General features: G+C 34.6%; 1 protein-coding gene across 6 annotated transcripts in view; it reads right to left on the bottom strand.

Annotated features, from left to right (window-relative positions):
• Window positions 1–7605: 7605 nt before the first annotated feature.
• Window positions 7606–21011, bottom strand: part of l(1)G0289 (lethal (1) G0289) — a 38299-nt gene continuing 24893 nt past the window's right edge. For 2 of the 6 annotated variants that reach the window (XR_010854213.1, XR_010854215.1), the window contains 4 exons: window positions 18307–18399; window positions 13155–13291; window positions 12000–12135; window positions 7606–11771 (listed from right to left, as the gene is read on the bottom strand). Coding sequence is in view for 3 of the 6 variants with exons in the window: in XM_067109764.1 (XP_066965865.1) it covers window positions 12058–12135; window positions 13155–13291; window positions 18307–18399 (308 nt within the window). In the remaining 3 variants the exon portion in view is untranslated. Of the gene's footprint in view, window positions 12136–13154; window positions 13292–18306; window positions 18400–21011 lie in introns of all 6 variants that reach the window. The other 4 variants (XM_067109764.1, XM_067109766.1, XR_010854214.1 and 1 more) reach the window with 3 other exon arrangements.

The following is a 21011-nucleotide window of genomic DNA, read 5'->3' as shown; positions in this document are numbered from 1 at the left end:
GAAATTCCTCTTAGTCTATGGCAAAATGCATATGCCTGAAGACCCCATGACAAAATAATGGTTTTCATGACGTGGCAAAATGCGCATCTCATCAACACTCATGGCAAAATTACGATCTCCGTTATTCCTAGCAAATGCTGGATCACTCTTCAAGAAATTAGTGATAATTAAGACCTTTTAAAGATCAGTGAGTCATTTGGAAACAAAATACTATGTAATGGTTATTTATCTGATGGTATTAGAGCTTGCAACTTGCAAACATAATATTATTCTGATTATATAACAACAGAAAGAAATTTAGAGAGAATTCACCTCCTGAGTTGGACTTTAGTGAAAACCTGGAAAATGCAAATTGAACACTGGGCAGACTGAACAAGATCTGTAAAGCAAATAAATTGAAATTGCTTACAAAAGTAATATAATGCCTGAGTTTAGTACAATCCCTAATGAAAACTTATATGAAAGGTTTGTAGATTTTTGAAGAAAGCTTTAAGAAGTACATTAGGCGTCAGATGGCTGGATAGAATTAGAAATGTAATTAGAGTATCATTGAAAAGAAAATATTAAAGGTTAACGATGTTGACATGTAAGCAATAAGTCTCAAAAGTTTTGCTGAATAAATTTCCTTAAAGTGCATCCCCTTTCCTCCCGTATGGAAACTATGGTACCTTGTTTTACTGAGAAGTAATTCAGATGTGCAACTACAGCCTTTCCAATGTCATTAAGCTCCAGGGAATAGACATAGACACTTGAGGATTAGTAAGTACTATTTTTTAGTTGTTGTTGTTGAGTGTTAATCTTGTTATTTAAGAAGTAGGCCAAGTTTGATCAGTATAGATTTCTTGATTTGTCTTAATGATGGCGGAACCCTCCAAGCTGCCGGTGTTAATGTCGCTACCGGTGAAGGTATTCAGGTATCAAGAGCATAGATGTACTAGACAACTACGACAGAGGAATGTGGGAGGAGTCTCTTTTGCCTTATCTAGTCAAGCATTATTACATCAAAATGTTAACTGCTGGGATTTGAATGTGTCTGGATATTTGCAGGAAAGTAGAAATATATTATTGACCTATCCCTGCCTAGAACGGCAAATTAACAAGAGTTGTCCAACGTGAAAGCATGCCAGAGAACTAAACAACGAAGACACTACTCACGACATAATACTAAAGTCGAAATCTTGACCAGAAAAATGAGAAGTCTGGCCAGTCCAGTGACTACGAATACCTACGTTTGTTAGGTTTCATCCAGTTTTTCAAGTACCTAGCCACAGTGGATAATGTTTAATGCTTCATGCCTGTTCAGTGAAATGTAATCTACAGGTAAGTCTCTCTCGGCATTATGAGATAATTGCACCTCTTTTGCAATACTGAATTCTGATTCAGTGTTGTTGTATTTGGTACTCAGTACTGTATTGGTTCAGATTTTTTGTAAGCTTGTAGGTACTTCACATTGATGCTTCCATAATTTGTATGATTATTACAGAAATTAATACAAATACCTGTTTAGCGTAATAAAAGTGAAATTAGCAGGAGAATGACAGGTTAATGTAGGATCTGGGCACCTTTCTGTAGTATGGGGTATGTGAGGCATAGTGGCCCCAGAAGGGTTAGGTGGGGGCACACAGACTAGTGCACATCTCAGGTTAAATGGCAACTGTCACAGGTCAAGGAATTGTGATCGCCTTTTACTATTTAAAACTTTAGAAAGCATTGAGTTGATATGGTTTGCATTCTCTTGTTTCAAAACCATAGGATTTTTTATGATTTTCATGATCTCATTATTGAGGTAATAATACAGTATAGCTGATAAATTGTTGCCAACAGCAAATTAAATATTGCCAGTGGTTGACATGTTGTTATAAATTTTCTCTCCCTTTATAAATGTAAGGGCATCATTAGCAAGAGCAGTTTACCATTTGATGCAAGAAGGGGTCATTTCTTTTATCCCTTTTATTCACTTCAGTTCTGTGGCCTACGTGGCAACTAAGACTTTGTATTTATAATTAACCTCTGTAACGTAATTGATTTGTAATGAGTGTAAATCCACTATAACTGTATCCATATAAACTGAATGCATGAACCATAATTTATTTCAAAACTACTAAGTTGAAACTAATTTTGTGGATGTATGATTTCTTAAAGTGCTATGTAATGGTGAGTAAATCTTCACTTTCTCAATAACGTACAGAGAACCTCAGTTAGTCATTAGAAATTTCAAAGTGGATGTTTTGTTGATAAATTTAGGGTAGGCTGACTGATCAGGGCCCACCCTGGCCAGGTGGGATGTGGTGTCCTAGGATAGGTTAGGGTGCAACCTTGAAAGTACTACACCACAAGAGGTCATTGTCTCCCACCCCCACTAGGTAGGGCCAGGCATCTTAGGATAGGTAAAGTTCTTAGGATGTATTTGTTTTTTACCAATCAGTTGCTGTATTTTCATTCTTATTTTAGCCATTCTTAAATGCTCACATGAACCATATATTTCCACAAAGAAATCCTGTGGAGACACTTTAACCTTGCTCTAGGAGACTTGAACTTTTGGATTGTTCTGTTTGGCTCTAAGTAATAGTTCCATCATTTGGCGTGAATTGCGCTTTGAATTATCCTAAAATGTTTTCAGTTCCTGAGGGACTGCCTTCAACTTCCAGCTGACTTCATTGTCCAGGACTCCTTGTTCATTCCATCAGATAATGAATTACTTGCCCTGTCTGTTTCATAAATAAGCATTGGTGGTTTGGAGTCACAGTTTGAAGAGGAGATATCCCAAAACATATATATAACATATGAAAGTATCATGCACTAAATGAAGTATCTGCAGAGAAAAAATATATTGGTTCTCAGGGTTATCAGTATCTGTTTGCACTGCCTGGGCCTTATCCTTAAATACAGGTATTGTGTATATACTGTAGTTTGTAATGAAGACTGACTGAAAGATTCATTATAATCCTTAAATACAGGTATTTTATATATACTGTAGTTTGTGATGAAGATTGTCTGAAAGATTCATTATAATCCTTAAATACAAGTATTTTGTATATACTGTAGTTTGTGATGAAGATTGTCAGAAAGATTCATTATAATCCTTAAATACAGGTATTTTGTATATACTGTAGTTTGTGATGAAGATTGTCTGAAAGATTCATTAAAGTCCTTAAATACAGGTAGTTTGTATACAGTATACTGTAGTTTGTGATGAAGATTGTCTGAAAGATTCATTATAACATTAGCTATGAGGATCAGCTTAAGTAGCAAGAGGTGGACTAGCAGTGACTAATGGGTTCTTTTCAATTGGATTTTGTCATTGTGTTCATACCCATATTGCAAGGACTCATGGTATTTTATTTGTAGTCAAGGAGATGGCTGGCTGCTCTGTAATAAGGGAAGACTTCCTCTTTTTATGTTGTTGATGAAAGCCTCGTACAGTAAGAGGACAGTAACCATTTAGTTCCTCTTATGTCGATTGAAGAACTAAAGGGATGTCTCATCCTCAAGTTATCATTAAAATAAAGCAATTGATTTGCTTTAAGGGCACTGGTATATGTCTTTAGCCCATCGTGGCATTCTCAACTGAAAGTTTGACTGCAGTTTTGATAACTTTCCAGAACAAGCACTGAGGTTTGCATTGCCGAGAATGTAGCAGATCACAGGCATAGTACTTTACCAACCCAGGGTGGTATGAGTCAGGTAACAGGATTATGTAGGTTTAGAGGTTGGCAGCAGTATTGTGGTGATTTATTCAAAGCTTTTGAGAAAATTGTCATTTGATTCTGTTCCCCCCAACATGATTAACTGGCAGATTTGCGGTTGCCTCAGCACTTTCTTGGTAAGGTTCAGAGGTATTGCAATCTCCTGGTTGTTTTTTTTTTTTTTTTTTTTTTAGGAAAGCTGTTAAAATGAAAGACCACTGAGATTGACACTATTGGTGGCAGTATCATCAGATTGGAAACCAAGGAAAGGGAAGTTGAGGTTTGTGTCAAACAAGGATCACCTTTAAATTTGATAAGGCTGTAGTCTGGAAATATATACTTCCCTTGACCATAGTGGTGTAATAGGCCTATCTTATAGACAGAAGTTCCTTTGAAACTAGGGAAAATTAAGGACAAAGTCTGTCAAGCTTAGCATCTTAGTGCCTCCCTAAACAGATTTGAGTTCAGTATAATAAAGCAACAGCAACATAAGTCATAAATAGGTCACTGGAGTGATAACAATGCCCAAGTTTTGCTGATTTTAAAGTGCCTGGTATGCAGATAGGTAGTATGCCATGCCCAGTATTTTTTGTCACTTTTACAGAGATCATTTGTACAATGATGCCATTGCATCTCTTGGTAAGCTTTATCATAATACAGTATTGATAAATAGGTTTATTCTAGACTGCCTTAGTTTAGCTCTCTTCAGAGTTTCTCATTACAATGGGGCTCCATTTATGAATCTCCTTGTCATAGGTCAGTTGCCCTATTGCGTTGTTACCCCTCACAGAAGGTTTAGTGCATTTATGTATCAAGTTAGCATTTCAGTCTCTCATTACACTATATTTGGTCGAGTTCCTCTTGTTTCTGTTGGCCATATCTTAATATTCAAGTATGTTTCATGATCATGAATTATACAGTTATCTTTTTTGATATCACGCTATTAACGCACTAGTATTCACGTCATATACTATTAACTCACTAGTATTCACGTCATATACAAATAATTTTCAAGAGATTTATTAGAAATCCCACTATAGTCTTAATAAGGAAACTTTTGTAGGATGTATAAACTTTGTCAAGAATCAATGAATGAACCTTAACACCCACATAGCTCCTCATATTGAGAATAAAGTCAGTGCCCTTTCATCCTCCTCAGCTTCCAGGTACAATTTCGAGCTTTCGGTCATTCGTAATAGGCAATTGGCACTGTCGAAACACCTTTATCAAGTTTTACCTAAGTAATGTCACTCATAAGACATGACTTATATTTGTTGCAATGGGAAAGGGGTTGAATAGGTCATCTTCCTCATCCACATGGTTCAGTTTTGAGTGATCTGGCACAGTGGACGTGTGTTTACTTGTAGAACTATCTTTACACCTCTTGGTACTTAATGAGTGTCCTTATGATTTTCCTTTCACTACAGACTTCTTACAGAAGCACCCATTATCAGGGGCTTCATATCTTATTTTCCCATATTTGAACTTCTGGCAGCTACGTTGTCCTTGGCTTCACCTGGTTTTATTATTAAGAGTTTGTACTAGCAGACTTTTTACCATTAAATTAGTTTTTATACAATCCCACTAATCATAAACTATAGTGCCCTTCTCCAGTCCTCTTTCTCTTCAGATGGAGATGGGGACAGTAAGTTAATGTTAGTAGAGGACCTGCGAGGGTACACGAGTTGGCTAAGCAGTTGATCAGGAAGTTTTTTTTTTTTCAACACTTTGCGTTGATGGTTTTTGCAAGATTGTAAGGCTATATATAATTAATGAGCTTGTGTAAATAGTTTATTATTTACTATTCTTTTGTGCTTAAATCATTGTGTAGGGTTTGAAAATGCCTAAGTGTAAGGAATGCTATTCTTCAAAGGAAGCAGCCTGCCAAAGTGTGTGAAAGTGTCGCAGCTCCTTTGGTTTGAGCATTTGGTGGTATAATTCAGAATCTGTTTATGAAAAATCATTGTCATTATAATTGTTTTCCCTTTATGAAGATTTTATTTTTGTGCTTTGCAACTTCTTGGCCAACAATGCATCACATTTCATGCATTTGCACAGAAACAGTTGTCTAGTAGACAAAAATAACAGATATCATCAGTAAGCTGCTTTTTGTTATCAAAGATTGCTTCCATATATGGCCATTCAAATAGTACTTTCAAAAACAGTAATAATGAAAATTTCTTATATCCATTATGTTGTCCATGAAATCAGGTGTACTGTTGACTGGCATGGAGGCAGGGCTCAATTATAAATCTTCAGATTCGACCATGGCTGCACAAGGCCTCTGTTTCTGACCAGTTCTTGGAAGCAAGAGTTCATAGATCCAAAAACTGCCTGCCTGCTGATTTAATTGGCACTTCAGGCATAACAGTGCCAAGTGGAGGTGAGGTCTTAAGGATTCATTTAGCTTTGCATTACAGTACTCAATAACTTTGGTATATAGAGGACAAATGATTTCTATAACATCATCTGATAATTATTGAGTAGTTTAACTAGATCAGAGAGTTATTTTGCGCTCTCAGGGCTGGCCATTATCACCTGATAATTATGAGGTTCCTCAAAACAGGGAAGGTTAGGCAAATTTACAGGGACCAAGATTTTTGGCACAGATGTGTCGTGTACATATTTAGTTATCACTTTATGTATGGCTATAAATATTAAACAGTTTGTTTAAATATATATTAATTTTATATTACATTTCATTGTTTATAATTGAATCATTGATAATTAATTTTGTTAGAATTTGCTATTTGATCTTCAGCCTCAACAAAGGATATTGCAAAGATACAAAGACCTGTAGAACACATTTCAATTTAGTGTTTGGTGTGCCTTTGATGCTGAATTTTTTCTATACTTTACAATACAGTGCCTGGTATACATGTCTTGAATGTATGTTGTTGTGAAGATATAATATGGCAGTGCAAAAACATGTCATAAAATTTTTTTGGCATTTTTTATTAGTGTAGCATAGAATTTTTTATTGCCTAATACTAGAAATCACAACTATGCGGCTTCCAAATTACCCCAGAATCAGTGTTCTATCATGAAAAGCATGTTGACTGAGTAATCTGAGGAAAATATTGCCATCCTTATACATGGTCAGTGAGAAGGCGAGTCAGTCATTACTTATAAGTTACTGCCGTCACACTGTACTTGATATGGCAATTATCCGTTTGGATTATAATTTAGTAAATCTGATTTTGTGCAATTTTAATGCATTATTATTCAAATTACTGAGATTATGACCCTTTCAGAGCAGAAAATAGTGGTGGAAAAATATTTTTATTTATAACTGCACTGCAGTGTAAGGTAAAGGAAGGTTAAAACAGTAAGTCCTAATGTTTGGTATGCTTTACACCATCCTGAAGCTGGAGCAGGTGCCTTTATTTTGTACTTATCTATCAGCCAATGGTATAAGACTGGCAGTAGGCTGATCAGCAGCAAATCTAACTTATTTACTGATAGGTCATTATTATCCAGTGTCTGTGTATGGGAATGTTTTTACCACCTCCACTAGAATTGTTTATTAAGGAGGCTCTATAAGCAAATATTAGAATTTATTAGCTTCCGTGTTTTCATCCTTACATTTGTAATCTCAGTAGCTGCATGTTAAATGTCACCATTTAATATAATTCCTTTTGTAAAATTTGCTAGGTTTTAGGAAATTACCCTGTAACCCTGTAATTTTGACACTAGTAGTATTTTCACAAATAAAACAAATTTCAGTTTCTTTCTCATTAGCAGACACTAATTTGCATTACTTTTCTTCTGTTATACATTCACAGGGCTGGTCAAAAGGAGAGGTGGATATTAAATAAAGGAACTACGTTCAATAACTGCCAGCAAGGAGTGAAAAGTAATGGACTGCATACCATGAGGCAAGTAACAGTACTAAATGATGAGGTGATAATGAAACATATTTCCAATATGTTATGTTTACTGGTGTTTGTTATATGCATCAGTCAACACTGTGATAATTATGGAGGCAAATGTTTGTGCTAACCAGTCAATAGTATTATGCACAAGCGGGCTTTGATTGCCATTACAGTCATAAAAGCACCTATTAACCCTATTATAAACTAATAAAGATACATTTTCAAAAGCCAAATTTCCTCATACAGCTTTTAAGTGGAGATATTCACAAAATAACCAACTACTCTAAAGGTACAAACAATGCAGATACAAAACTTGTAAGTTTTCAAGTTTTAGCCTAAATTTTATAGCAGCTTTGACACATACATGTACCTCAATATTATGAAAGCTACAGGTAGTCCCGTATTCCATTACAAATTGGAGTAATAGCTTTTGTTCAGTCTTATTACCAGGAATGTTCTGTTACAGATTTAATAATACAATATTCAGTCCCAATAAATTAACTACTTTACCTAACATTTTATCACTTGTGAATAAGTTAAACTGTAGCGAGTATTAAATTCACATTATTTCTGAATAACAGAATATTTCCTATACTGGCTTTTGAATATTACGTAAATAATCTAATCTCGCATTACAAGTATAACGTAACTCATAGCCAAACACTATCATTTTTCAGTGAAGAAGCAATAAATGTAACATTGTAGGACCAGTTCTTAATATACTTTGTAAAAAGTTCCTTGAATAGTCAGACTGCAGTTCATTACCCTTCCTAACCTATGTACAGTATTTTGAAGCCACTTTAGGGATGGAATACACTACATTTTATCACAGAAATATATATTGCTTACCCATATCTTTTCTCTTGCATTATATAACACGACTCCTGTTGCAAATTTACATTTAAATGAATGACCTGTTATCAGTAGTTTCTCGAAACTAAAACCGAATTATCAATTCTTCAAGAATTGACAGTTATCTCTCTTTCTCTCCCATGGGTCTTCACCATTCTTTTTATTCAAATGTAAAAAAAATTCCACTGATCATTGGGTAAATAGTAGACAAATTTGCTTTTCCTACAGTATTTTGTATTTTTGCATGATAATTTGTCTAACTTTGTTATACATCCACTTAATATTGTGTGGCTTGATAACTAATTGCAAGGTTTAAAATTCAAGACATTTAAAGCTGATCATTACCAATATTAATTTCATTTGATTCTTACATAATGATATACAAAAAATACCAGATCAGAGAAAGAAAATCTCATTATTGCACAAACCAAAGCTCAAAACTGGGTATAATTTCTGAAAGTCTTTCATCTGAAAAAATAATTGCCATTAATGGTGTATATCACCAACAAATGCTTGCCCAACAATTTCAAATATATAACTGATATTTTTACAAACAGAGCACTGTGAAACCTGAAATTCAAATGGTGCCTTGTAATGTGACCGTAGAAAATTTTAGACATTTCATTCCTTTCATGTGAACATTACGTGGTAAAAGATACTTTCTAGTTAAACTGAAAAGACAATTGTTTTAAACTAATACTACTACCTTTGAAAACCTTGAAAAATTTAAAACTGTCAACACTTGCCTAAAATGAACACAGTCGGATCTACAGTGCAAGGTGATTTCTCCATATACAGTGGTGTCAAGTAGCCATACTACCTTGACTACAGAAAGGCAATCTTATACTGATAGTGTGATATCTGATTCTTCATCAACTAATATACTAAGCCTTTCCTGAGCTGTATAACAGAAATCTGACCAGTGTAAATAAAATGTTCAATACAAGGGCTACCAAATTATGCATATCTGTTGATACTAGTTAATAGCATGATATGAATAAAGCAAAGATCTTGCATGAATGAATTAATGAAATGATTTAATGTTAATGAAAACTAGGTGGTAATGTAATCACCCAAATAAATGAATCAAGTCAAAAGACTTACACAAAAGGTGCAATGCCGCATAAATTTACAAAGCTTGTGTAAGTGACTTACAACAAAGCTAATTCTATACAAGTAGGTTCCTCAAAAAAAGGCTTATTTTCTCACATATATACCACACAACAGAAGCACTTCTACATAAATCAGATGGTCTTATGTAAAATGAAGCGAAGAATTTTCCTTACGGAAGCTAAAGCTTTATTAAATAAAAATAAGTTATAATTAGCATTTTCAACAGTTTAATACTATAGTTTCCAGCTGGATGAAAAGTTTTTAAACGACCCAAAACATGCAAAATTATGGAAGTATTTTGGAAAAATTTTACTTGAATCTAAAATAATGGCATGAATGTATAAGACCATACAAGCAAAGAGTCCACGTCCTGAAGTATCTGATCTGGTACCATAGTGGCTAACTTCCCTTTTCTGACTGGATGGTCAAATGTACATGACTCACAATAGGTGGTTTACAAAAATAACACAAGTGAAATCTCTCAACTACATCAAGCTACACCACTACTCACACTAAATTTTGCTAAATACTAAATTTACTACACAGATTTGGTTAAAATGAAATACTGTACATCAAAAACTAAAATTCACCATGGAGTAACCTTACTTGCACAGTTTGACAGTGATTATATATATGATTCATTGCAAACTTGTATGCATGTGAATATTGAAATGAAATGGTAAGGGTGAACAAGACGTGCTTACAAGCACAAATATACAAGTAAATCATCTTATATATAAATACAAAACATATCTTGTCAAAATGAAGAACAAATATCTGGACCACACATTAGTCCAAGATATTGCAGTTTAATTGGAATTAACAATCCAAAACAAGACCTACATAACTAAGTGAAGGATGCACATTAGATAAAACCCCCTGACGCAAAACAAAAATCATAGTAGCATTTCTTCCATAAATATTATCCCATCATCAAACTGCAACATTAGACCATAAATTTTCAAAACAATTTTCAAGGTAAAATAACAATTATTGGCCATATTTGCTAAATTCACCTTGAGCCTTCTTCAAATGCCTTCTCAATGGCAATAGGTGTGACATTTACATGTTATGCATAATCAATTAGCGAAAAATTTCTCATGAATATACCATCAATGCAAAGAATTTGCATCAGCCAAGTTAATAAAAATTGCTAAAACAATCATGAAGTACTCAAGTAAAAATGTAATTTAAATGAAAAGTACCTCACTGTTTACAATGCATTAAATCTTTTTGGGTTGGAATCCGAAACATTTGGTAAAAAAAAAAAAATTATGCCTCTTAAGGAACACTTAAAAAAATTTTTTAGGCCCCCTACAGAACACTTCAATCATTGCACTTCAAAATAAAAATTCCACTGTTCATATAATGAGGTGTTTATAAAAATATAAAACCTATATAAGTTGCATCAGATCTAGACGATATAATATATGCAGTAAACTATACAAAACAAGAACTGTATATGGCAAAGTTTTTTGGATGGAGAAATAAGGCACTTTTGTTCATTCATCACTCAAATCATTAAAAATTGAACTTGACCACAATTCACTATCCAGCAATATATTCTAAAAACCTTCAGCTTCTCCCAGACATACTAATAAGCAAATTACACTGTTCACAAGCCTAAAATAATGACTAACGGCGCTTAACTATGCCACAGCCCTTGGATAGAGAACACAATTATTCTATCCCTTCTTGCCACTTGAAAAAAATAGGTAAACAGCCAACTGCTCATTAAGAAAGATAATTCCAAGTGAAGTAAGTAGCCAAATTAAAAGAAAAGTGGGTTATGGTCTTCATTACTGTAACTACCTACAGTAATTTTAAGCACATACAGTTCTTTGTTACATTGAAATCATTAAAACACTGCCTTTTCTATGGAAAATTAACACTGGCAGAAAACACATTTTCACATAAAATGTTGACCTTAACTAACAAAATAATTCATTACTGTATGCAATGTTAGTTGAAAACATTACAGACTACCTATGAATGTTACAATAAAATGTATATCCTGTAATTAAATCAACCTACCCTGAAGTCAATGGAAATCCAGTGCTCACCATTTCCACACACAAACCATGACTCACAATACGTTCAGTCATATGTGGTAACAGGAGACTGGAATCTGTATGTGTTAGGACGCCACCTAAATATGAAATATAACTCCGTGCGCTATTTTACATGCAATACAATTATTGTCCCTTGATATCACTACATCATTTATTTTCTACTGTCCCCAAATCTGTAAAGATAAAGTCACTTAAAAGATTAAACAGCCAAGGGTGCTGGTGTGCTTCCCTATAAATATACAGATATATATATGATATACATCAACTATTCATTAATTTTCATTACCCATATAAAGTATGGTAATACAAGGTACAGATGATCTGATCATTACTCTTATCTGATATACTGTATAGTATATCTTTGTCCTTTAGCTCAATACTTTTTCCTGATTATCACTTACCCAAAAATAAGGGAAGTTGTCCATAGAATTATCATTTCATTGAGTACACTGCATATGCTCACATGTGTATGCTGTGTATCGAGGCGGCTGTGTAACGAGCTTCACCTCTCCTCCAGGACCAGGTACTTGGACGATACTGAAATTTTAACAGGAAAAATATGAGCTTTTTCAAAAGGAATTCAATGAAAAAGAATAGAACAAGTTAATTTCCAAATGAAGGAAAATATATACTAAAAATGCTAATAAATGCTTATTTCTTGAATTTAAACCATAGTTACGACCAAATCATGCCCCCAAAGCACTTTAATTTCATTTATAAGTTAGCTTAATACATTACCCTTAAAAAAATATATATATGGTTGACGTAAAAATAGAGTACTGTATCACCTAATGGGTACTTGCCACACTAGAGCATTTACAGTATGGTATACTAATGTTACCCCTACACTAATTCATTGGCTGCCATTTTCTTTTATACTCACAGTAAGGTAAAACCAACTAACGAATGGGATGAGACTGTAAACTTCATTCTGAATGATGTTTTCTTTGTCATTTAAACTTCATGTGTCACAGAAATCATACAACATAGGTACAATTCAATAAAATAAAGGGCACATGTACTATACAGAGGGTACAGGTATTCAATCAATTTAAAATTACATAGAGAAATAATAAGTTGTGAAAATATGTGCGCACTAACTACAAGAAAGGAAGAGAGAGAGAGAATAAAAATTTCACAGATCTGTGAAAAAAATCACAGAAGCAAATTAGGTTCCAATAAAAATTTTGCGAATGCAGAAGGTTTGACTGTACTAATACATATCTTATGAAATGCCAGTCTAGAGTTTCTCTAAGACTACCCATTGAAATTATTCATAAATTTAACAATCCACACAAAGGTAGTTTAATCTCATACTAGAGAATTTTGTAAAAAAAAAAAAAAAAAAAAAAAAATCAATCAATCAATCAATCCACGAGAAGGCAGTCTAACCAAATATTATAGAATTTTCCTTTAAAAACTTAATAAAAAATAAGTTATCCTGCCCTGAATATTATCACTACAGTTTTGCCTTTCATATCCAAATTGCATAAGCTTTAAATACAATACGGACTTCTATACTTCTGGAGCAAAGAAATATAAATATTTTTACTTACCCTGATAAGTATCTGTCCTGAAGTTGAATGTGGGTAGAAGTATGCATAGGCAACCCATCCACCAACACCTAGAATTAACCCAAGTAGGAATATCACTGCAACTACTCCTCCAACACTCGTCTGACCCTCATCACCACCTGAAACAGAATGGATGGTAATAAACCAATGGGCCAATGTGCATATACCTAAAAGTTTGAGAAAACCATTCGACTAAATAGCATTCACCTAATAAACTTCTCCTATTTAAATTCTAAAGCAAGAAAAACATACGGGCAGTCCCCTTGTTACATCGGCCTTAGCTTACATTGTTCCAAGCTTACGGCGCTTTTCAAATGATAAAATAATCTGTTCAGGTTACACCACATATTCCAAGGTTATGTCATTTCAATCTGATGGCGATGGAAGAATATTTGTACATTTTTGGAGGAAATTTACAAGATCATGGCTACACACCTCACCAAAAGCAAGGTAAATCAACTGGGAAGTTTTCATGACAACCAAAAGATTAAAGGTAAGGCTTTCACCACTTAATTCCTCATTTTTAGCAATTTTTAATACAGTGTTCCGGCTTACCTCATGCTTCAGGAACGGAGCTCTCCCGACATAACCCAGGGGCTGCCTGTACAATGAATACCCGAAACTTTTTGAAACTATGCACAACATATCTCATGGACCTATTTCCACAATTTAAGAACAGATTTCTCAAAGCACCACTTAAGCTGCAATATCATAGCCATATCACTATCATGATTTTACATACAATATACAACTGCTGTGGAACAAGGAAGAAAATGTGTAACTACTTCCCAGTGTAGTTACTGTACATTTTTTTTTTTTTTTTTTTTTTTGCTGCAGAAGCTAAATTGATTGGCAACCAACTGCCCTTACCTTATCAAGGTCTAGAAAAAACAAAAAGGTGTTAGAATAACTTAGACTTGACCTCAACGAAAGCAACAGACCTCCCTCCTGAAGGATGGAAGGTCAAGAAAGAGGTATTTAACATTCAAAGATCAGCCCGTATGTGCCTCACACTGAGTTTCCCCATCACAAGTCCTTTCGTTACAATTGTACAATACCTGAAAAACACCACCAGCAGTACCCTAGATAAAAAATAAAGTTAAGGGGTGGCTGTAAAATTTCCACAACATTAAACCTTAACAGGTTAATGATGTTACTCAACTTAAAAAAAAAAGTAGGGTAACTGAACTTGAAAAGTATCTTTCCATATTTCTACCATTTCCATTATAAATTTCAATACGGAACAAACTAAACATTTGGGCTGTGACACACACAATATTTACAAAAACAGGCATACAGCATAAATGGTAACAACCAAATATCTGAACAAATTTGAGATAAATGTGAAAACTTCATTTCACGATTGTATGTCATGAAGTTATCACCTTAAATCATGAAAATAATTAGCACATAATGCTAGTTACAAAAATGATAAATACCACAGAGTCAACTTCTCTTAGGTTTTTTCAGTCTGACTGAAACAAAAGTAAAAAACAGTACACAATATAAATAACTGTTGTCGTCATATGCACTGCAGAGAGCAGTGGGCAAGGGCAAATAGAAAAAAAAATCCACACAACAGTTTGGTATTAACGATTTTTCATAAAATGATGGTGAAGACTACACAAGTCACTATATTTAGTACTGTACATGCATTATCATCTGATAAAAACACAAAACAATAAAAATTTTTTTACAAAAAACAGCGTAACTTTTGTTTAAAATTCAATTAGAACATTTCCTGTCAACCCTTGAAACATTTACCATTTACCCTTGTGCTTCATTTACAAAAGCTGGTGTACTGTGCACAGATGCAAATAATGTTTCTCTACAACTCACAAAAACATAATTGCATCCCCCTTAACTGGTACTTACAAGCGGCACCTAAACCTTTAGAGATTTTCTCTAGAGCAAATCATAAGCTTTGCTCAATATAATGCTTTAAAATGACAAACTCGTTAAAAAAATACAACAGTCACTCTCACAATCAATGACTAGCAAGTGGTGCTCAAGTAACATACAGAATTCTTGAATGAAAAACTATCATCATTTGCATTCTTATGCAAAATTTAGAGCTACTGTATCTTATGGCTATTAAGCTACTGCAATGTTCAGTTCTGTTAATTCAGCATCCACAGGAAAAATGTTACAGAGGATGCACAGAAATTCGGGCCAACTTCTTCAGTTCTTCAACCTGCTGTTCACAGCACAAAAAATAGTTACACGAGAAAAAATCTCACTAAAAGTAACAGGAAAACTCAGCTACGTGATTACATTTTAACTGGGTTAAGCTAACTATAACTATGTTTCCTGACACTATTCAAAAATAAACTTTTATATTATGGCTTATATACAACGTGAGATTTTTGTTAAAGACAGAAAATGAGATGAACGTCCCATGTATTTCTTGACTAAATTTTCAGTGCTTGTGTTTATGCTCTTATAAATCTGAGACTATGTACCAAGAAAAGCAATGTCTTCTTATATTTAAAAAGACATCATGTACTAATAACAATCAATAACCAGAACAGTCATTTTATTGCTTAAAAATGTCTGGGCCATTCACCAGCTGCTTTTGGAAAGACAGATTGAAGTAACCAGCAACCAAGACGACAAATCCAAATTTCAGCGGGGTGTAGTAAACAACGGAAAGACTTCTATTATCTCCAAAGTGGAAACTTCACAAGAAACAGGACAGGGTCAGCAATGAGGCTCCTTTTTTTTTTTTTTTTCAATCCAATAGATAAAACAAGCAGAAGAAAATCCAAATGAGAGAAATATCCAAATAAGGTACAGCTAATGCCAGTATAATTTACATATTTCAAAGGCTGAATTCTCTCTCAGCCATGGTGGCAGTAACCTGGATATCTATAATGCTAATACAGCAGACATGTTCAACCAGATCTTCATCAAACAAAAAGAAGTTGACAGAGCATTATAGTGATAAAAGTATAAACTAAAAGTACAGTAGATACTTTATCTGGCCAGTTTTTGCTCTAGAGATCAGACCTGACCTATAGAAGTACTCGTAAATATGAAGAAATAAGAGATGTCATAAATGTGAAGCCGAGGTAGACCTGAGAGGGCCATCACTGAAGACCGCTAACAGTGTGATCACCAAGCTATAGTACCCTGACTAACTGTAAGGACACAGAGTGTTAGGCCAGAATCCTAAAAAATGTCTCTTAGGAAACCAAGAAAAACAATAACAGTTTTTTCCAAATCCCAAAGAAGAAGACTATAGATGGTTCTCATTAGGCCATGCCATGTGATTAAAGTTTCTTGAGATAGTGAGCCATTTAAATTACCTTGAAGATACCAGAAACATCTGAAAGATAAAAAAAAAACTGCCTTTCTTGGGCAAAGAAGAACCAACCCATGTCCAAAACTAAAGTTGAAGTGCATAACTTGACAATTCTGCAAGGCGTGTCAACTCGTCAAAAAATTCTCATCAGAACTCAGCAACAATAAATCAGGACTAAGTGCCTTGCTAGACTTCCATGAAGCAAGACACCATTAAAGCATATAGTGGTAAGCATAATATGCCATTGGGACAAAATGAGTACGCAAAAGCAAAGCCCCGACCAGTCAAATTACCACTCAAACTTCAAGAAATAAAGCATCCCATTGAATTTCACGGAAAAGATAACAGGACATAAAATGAGGACCACAATGCAGACAATTACACAAATGAAGCTGATACAGATCCCCCACTGTGATGCCACAACTTAATTTTATTTCAAAGTTCAGATGACCATACAAACGAACTTGACGAGTATTCATTTCTTGTAATATTGTGTGGCTCCTTTTGTAGACTATATAGTGATACTGTTAACAGTTTTTCTATACTTTTCACCTGAACTGGAAAAAGGCAACTGTGGCAAGCATCAACAATAATAAAGAAATTTACTTAAGAGTTATGTTTTAGGCATCTTGCCCATTTTATGTCAATTATAGCAACTAGCCACAACTTTTTCAAAACCTAACTGAACTAGATGAACATAAAACCTTAAGTCAAAATAATTATTATTTTGTTGTTATTGCTATCAAATAATTGGTGCTAAAAACGAAGGAAAAGAATACACTAAAGCCATGCTAGGTTTACTGACTACACAGGTTTGGTGAACTAAATGGAGTTTTACTATATAGTCATTAGAGTTATCTTTACTGAGACACTAACTCATGTAGACTAAGTCACAATAACCCAGAAAAGATCCCAGTAAGCAGTGAAAAAATTACTATCTTCCCAAAAATGTACCTTGTGTAGCACGTTTAATTCAGAACTCCCAACTGTTTAAAAAATGTGGCCAGTACAGACTGGTAAAAGGCATTCTCACTTCAAGTAACCTAACATCCTAAAATAGAGCTGTGGCATGACTGTAAAATGTTTTAAACATCCAAAATTAAAAACTATTCTAGGGAAACTTTAAATTAGAATCTTTCAATAATTTTGCAAGCAATATCAGGCTGTTCTGCACACTGATAAATGTACCTACAATGACCACTGTTAAAGACAAAAAACAGTTTCATATCTCAAAAGCCTTATGACTGCTTTATCCTATTTCCAGGCCTAAAAAAAATATGAAAGAAACTCAGTGAAAGGAAAGTCTGGCACCAACAGTAAAATCTGCAAGTGCTACAGTTATTCACTAGAGACTTACTAAAGCATAATTACACTTAGAACTATTACGATAACATGCTTCTGATGCCAAAATTTAGCTACCAAACAAGGATGGCAATTCAAACTTTCACAAATGCAACTTACATCAATGGCTGAGCAAGATATATTTGGAAAAAATTTCACATCAATAGGTGCATTTCCTTTTTGCTAGTGTTTTTTAGATCCTATCTAAACATTCAAAAAAATTAAGAGAGTTATTTTTGCATGGTAACAAATCAGATTGAAACCCATTTCTAAGATATATCATGTTTCCATTTAACTACATGACAAAACATGCAATTTGTTACAATATGGCAATAACATATTTTGTCTTTATATGTACAGTACACAAAAGTATGAACACATGCAAAACAGTGACGGCAAATGAGATGGGGACAAACAAATCAGGCAAGTCAAGCTGGTGCAAGTAACATGTCTGCAATGCATTGCCATCATGCTAATGCCAAACTCTACCTCTCCCAGATGTGTGAGCTAGTGTTTCAGGCTCGCCATCCGTAACTATCCCTTCCTTGTATTCCGAAGCATCCAAACCTGAGGAACCAGGAGCTGGTTGGGTTTTGGTAGTTGGGGATAGAAAAGAAGGTAAATCAGTGTCCAAGGTATTCAGAGGAACACCATTGTGGTTATTATTTTCTGGGTTAGCTAACTGGGGATTATTACTAAGTGGGGCAATGGGTGACAAGTTTGAAGGCAAGGGAGTAGTGTTCGTGGGAGAGGAAACGTTGCTGCTTCCTCTGCTATTGCTGCTGCTGCTGCTGCTGCTGTCACTGCTGCTTCTGTTAGTAGCAGAAGAAATACCTGAGCCTGCGAGAAGAAAGACAGCCAGTTCCTAACTTTAATTCCAAAACATTTCCTGCAAACACTGTAATTCAGTCTACCTGGTAAGACTACAAACAAGTTACAAGACAACAGAAAGAGTCCACCTTCCTCTCTGCATAGTATTTTATGCCGATCGGCCATCATAAAAAATCACTGCTGTATTCTGAAAACCACAGTATGGAGAGGGAAGCTAGATTTAACAATGAACAGCTGAAAAATTTTACACTGCATACTGTTACACTCAGGATATCAATAGCATCTTGAAAATGTTCCACAAACCTTTTATCACCCTGATGAAAGCAATTGCAGCATTTAGTAAAGGTGCACATACAATAAACAGAAACTGCAATCTGTCAGTGTTTGCAGTGCAAATCTGATTAACACCCCATCCAAAGTGACATTACCTAATCAGCTGTGGCATGGCTATGACGATATCACTGCAACTAAAGCCATTGTAAACAACATCAGTTTACACAACGTTACATTCTCAACATAAGTATTCTGTCCTCCATTTTTTGTTTGTTACCAAATTTTATATCTTCACAATACTAGCCTTAACATCTTTCCAAAGCTTACTCAACTCATCACTACCACCACCAGAACTTTCTAAAAAAGAAAAGCACAATTTTAAAGCAAACAATTTAACGAGTTTCTCATTAAATTCTTCTTGTACTGTACTTAAATCTGATTTTTTATGGCAAAAAATTTTTTTTTCACAGTCCGCAGTATTAATCTTCACAGCTAAGCTTTAGATAAAATCACTACCACCTCCCTAGCATCCTGGATTAGTATCTTCATTCAATTATGCAAATAAGTGCTTGACTTTGTCCAAGAGTCTCACTTAAACATGCAGGTATGCAAGGGTTTGTATTTCCAAGTTGTTTCTCACCGATAAAGTCTTCTACATTAACTGAATGACCAAGAGCCCCTAACTTTGTACTTTTTGTGAGACTCAAAAATCTGCTGTGCATAATGAAAAGACGCAGTTTTGAAAAAGAGAGCTTGATAAAACCTGGTTGCATTAGGACACTATACATCAGTAAAGTTACTCAAATACAGCACAGTGCCATTTCACAATAACCCTGCAGCATCAGACTTATCTGGAGATCTAACAGACATACTTGGGTACTGAGGCAACCCACAAATGGATCCAACATACAGTCTACTTAATACTGTGTAATTCTTTCCTAATGGCATTTTCGTACATTATCTCAAGCATTCTTTTGTTTGCTCTCACCACCATTCGTTATGACTCCCTACATTTCGTCTTCTACACTCAATGTGAATCTGGTACAACAATTAGCCACGTTGCTTGTATATGTCTGAAGAATACAGATTTGTACAAGTGCATTTCATGACCAGCTAATACAGACTTTGCTAGGCTTGTACTGTGTCACTTACAAAATTTTTTGCTTCATGCCCAGTGATATTAGGTGCTATTCATGTCTCTACACAAATACAAGAAGAGTATTTCACATTTTTTCTCTAAACTGTATCAGGTGCTTTGAAGTCTACAAGTGAAGTTAGGTTTGACAAAAACATACTTTACAGTAGCTTCACGGATATAATAATGGACAGTCAAACTTCATATCTCATAACGATAGACCTGACTGTTGGCTAGGACATTTGGAAAAAAAATGTTTAAAGCCTTGACTTTTGTCACAATTGAGATGCCTCACAGAACAACTGGAGTAACTCAGGACAGGACATCAAGAGAACAAATTAAAGTCACATGCAGATAATTACCTAGAGTACTAAATCACCAAGGCATACTCCCATGTGCTCAAACAATATCCTCTAAAAAACCAGCTCAACCAACACAAGCATTTGAAAATGGTAACTTGAAACATTAACACATCTGTATCTTTCTTCCATTTCTTTTAGTCTCCCCTAGGTGTCCAACTACTTAAACTTTACCTTGCTCTTAATTATCACCTCTCAATTCGGAACAAATTCTCTGGCCAAGCCTTGTGACAGTCTATAACTGAGACCCTGTTGTCTGGTAAATCTACTATTAGTGATAACTACATAAATGCTTTGCATCTTTCTAACTCTGCTATTCCTACATTCTATCCTAACACCTCAATCTTTGATCCAGCAGCATTTAGTAAGGAAGGGGCCGCAGACAGACGAAAATAAAGACCTAAAGTGTATAATGTAATCCACAGCAAAAAAAATTGATTATGTAATGGGTGCCAAGCACAATGTACAAAATCCATAAGTATTTCAAGTACCTCAATGAAAGTCCTACAATCTTTTTCTATTTCAGTTGTACAATACTACCACAAACTAACACACAAAACTATGAACAGTCTAATTCATGGCATAGCATAAAATAA

Source organism: Macrobrachium rosenbergii, chromosome 10, assembly GCF_040412425.1.
Source record: "Macrobrachium rosenbergii isolate ZJJX-2024 chromosome 10, ASM4041242v1, whole genome shotgun sequence".
Taxonomy (NCBI): domain Eukaryota; kingdom Metazoa; phylum Arthropoda; class Malacostraca; order Decapoda; family Palaemonidae; genus Macrobrachium; species Macrobrachium rosenbergii.
Note: the sequence above shows the minus strand (reverse complement) of the source record. Positions and strands in the feature narration are given on the sequence as shown.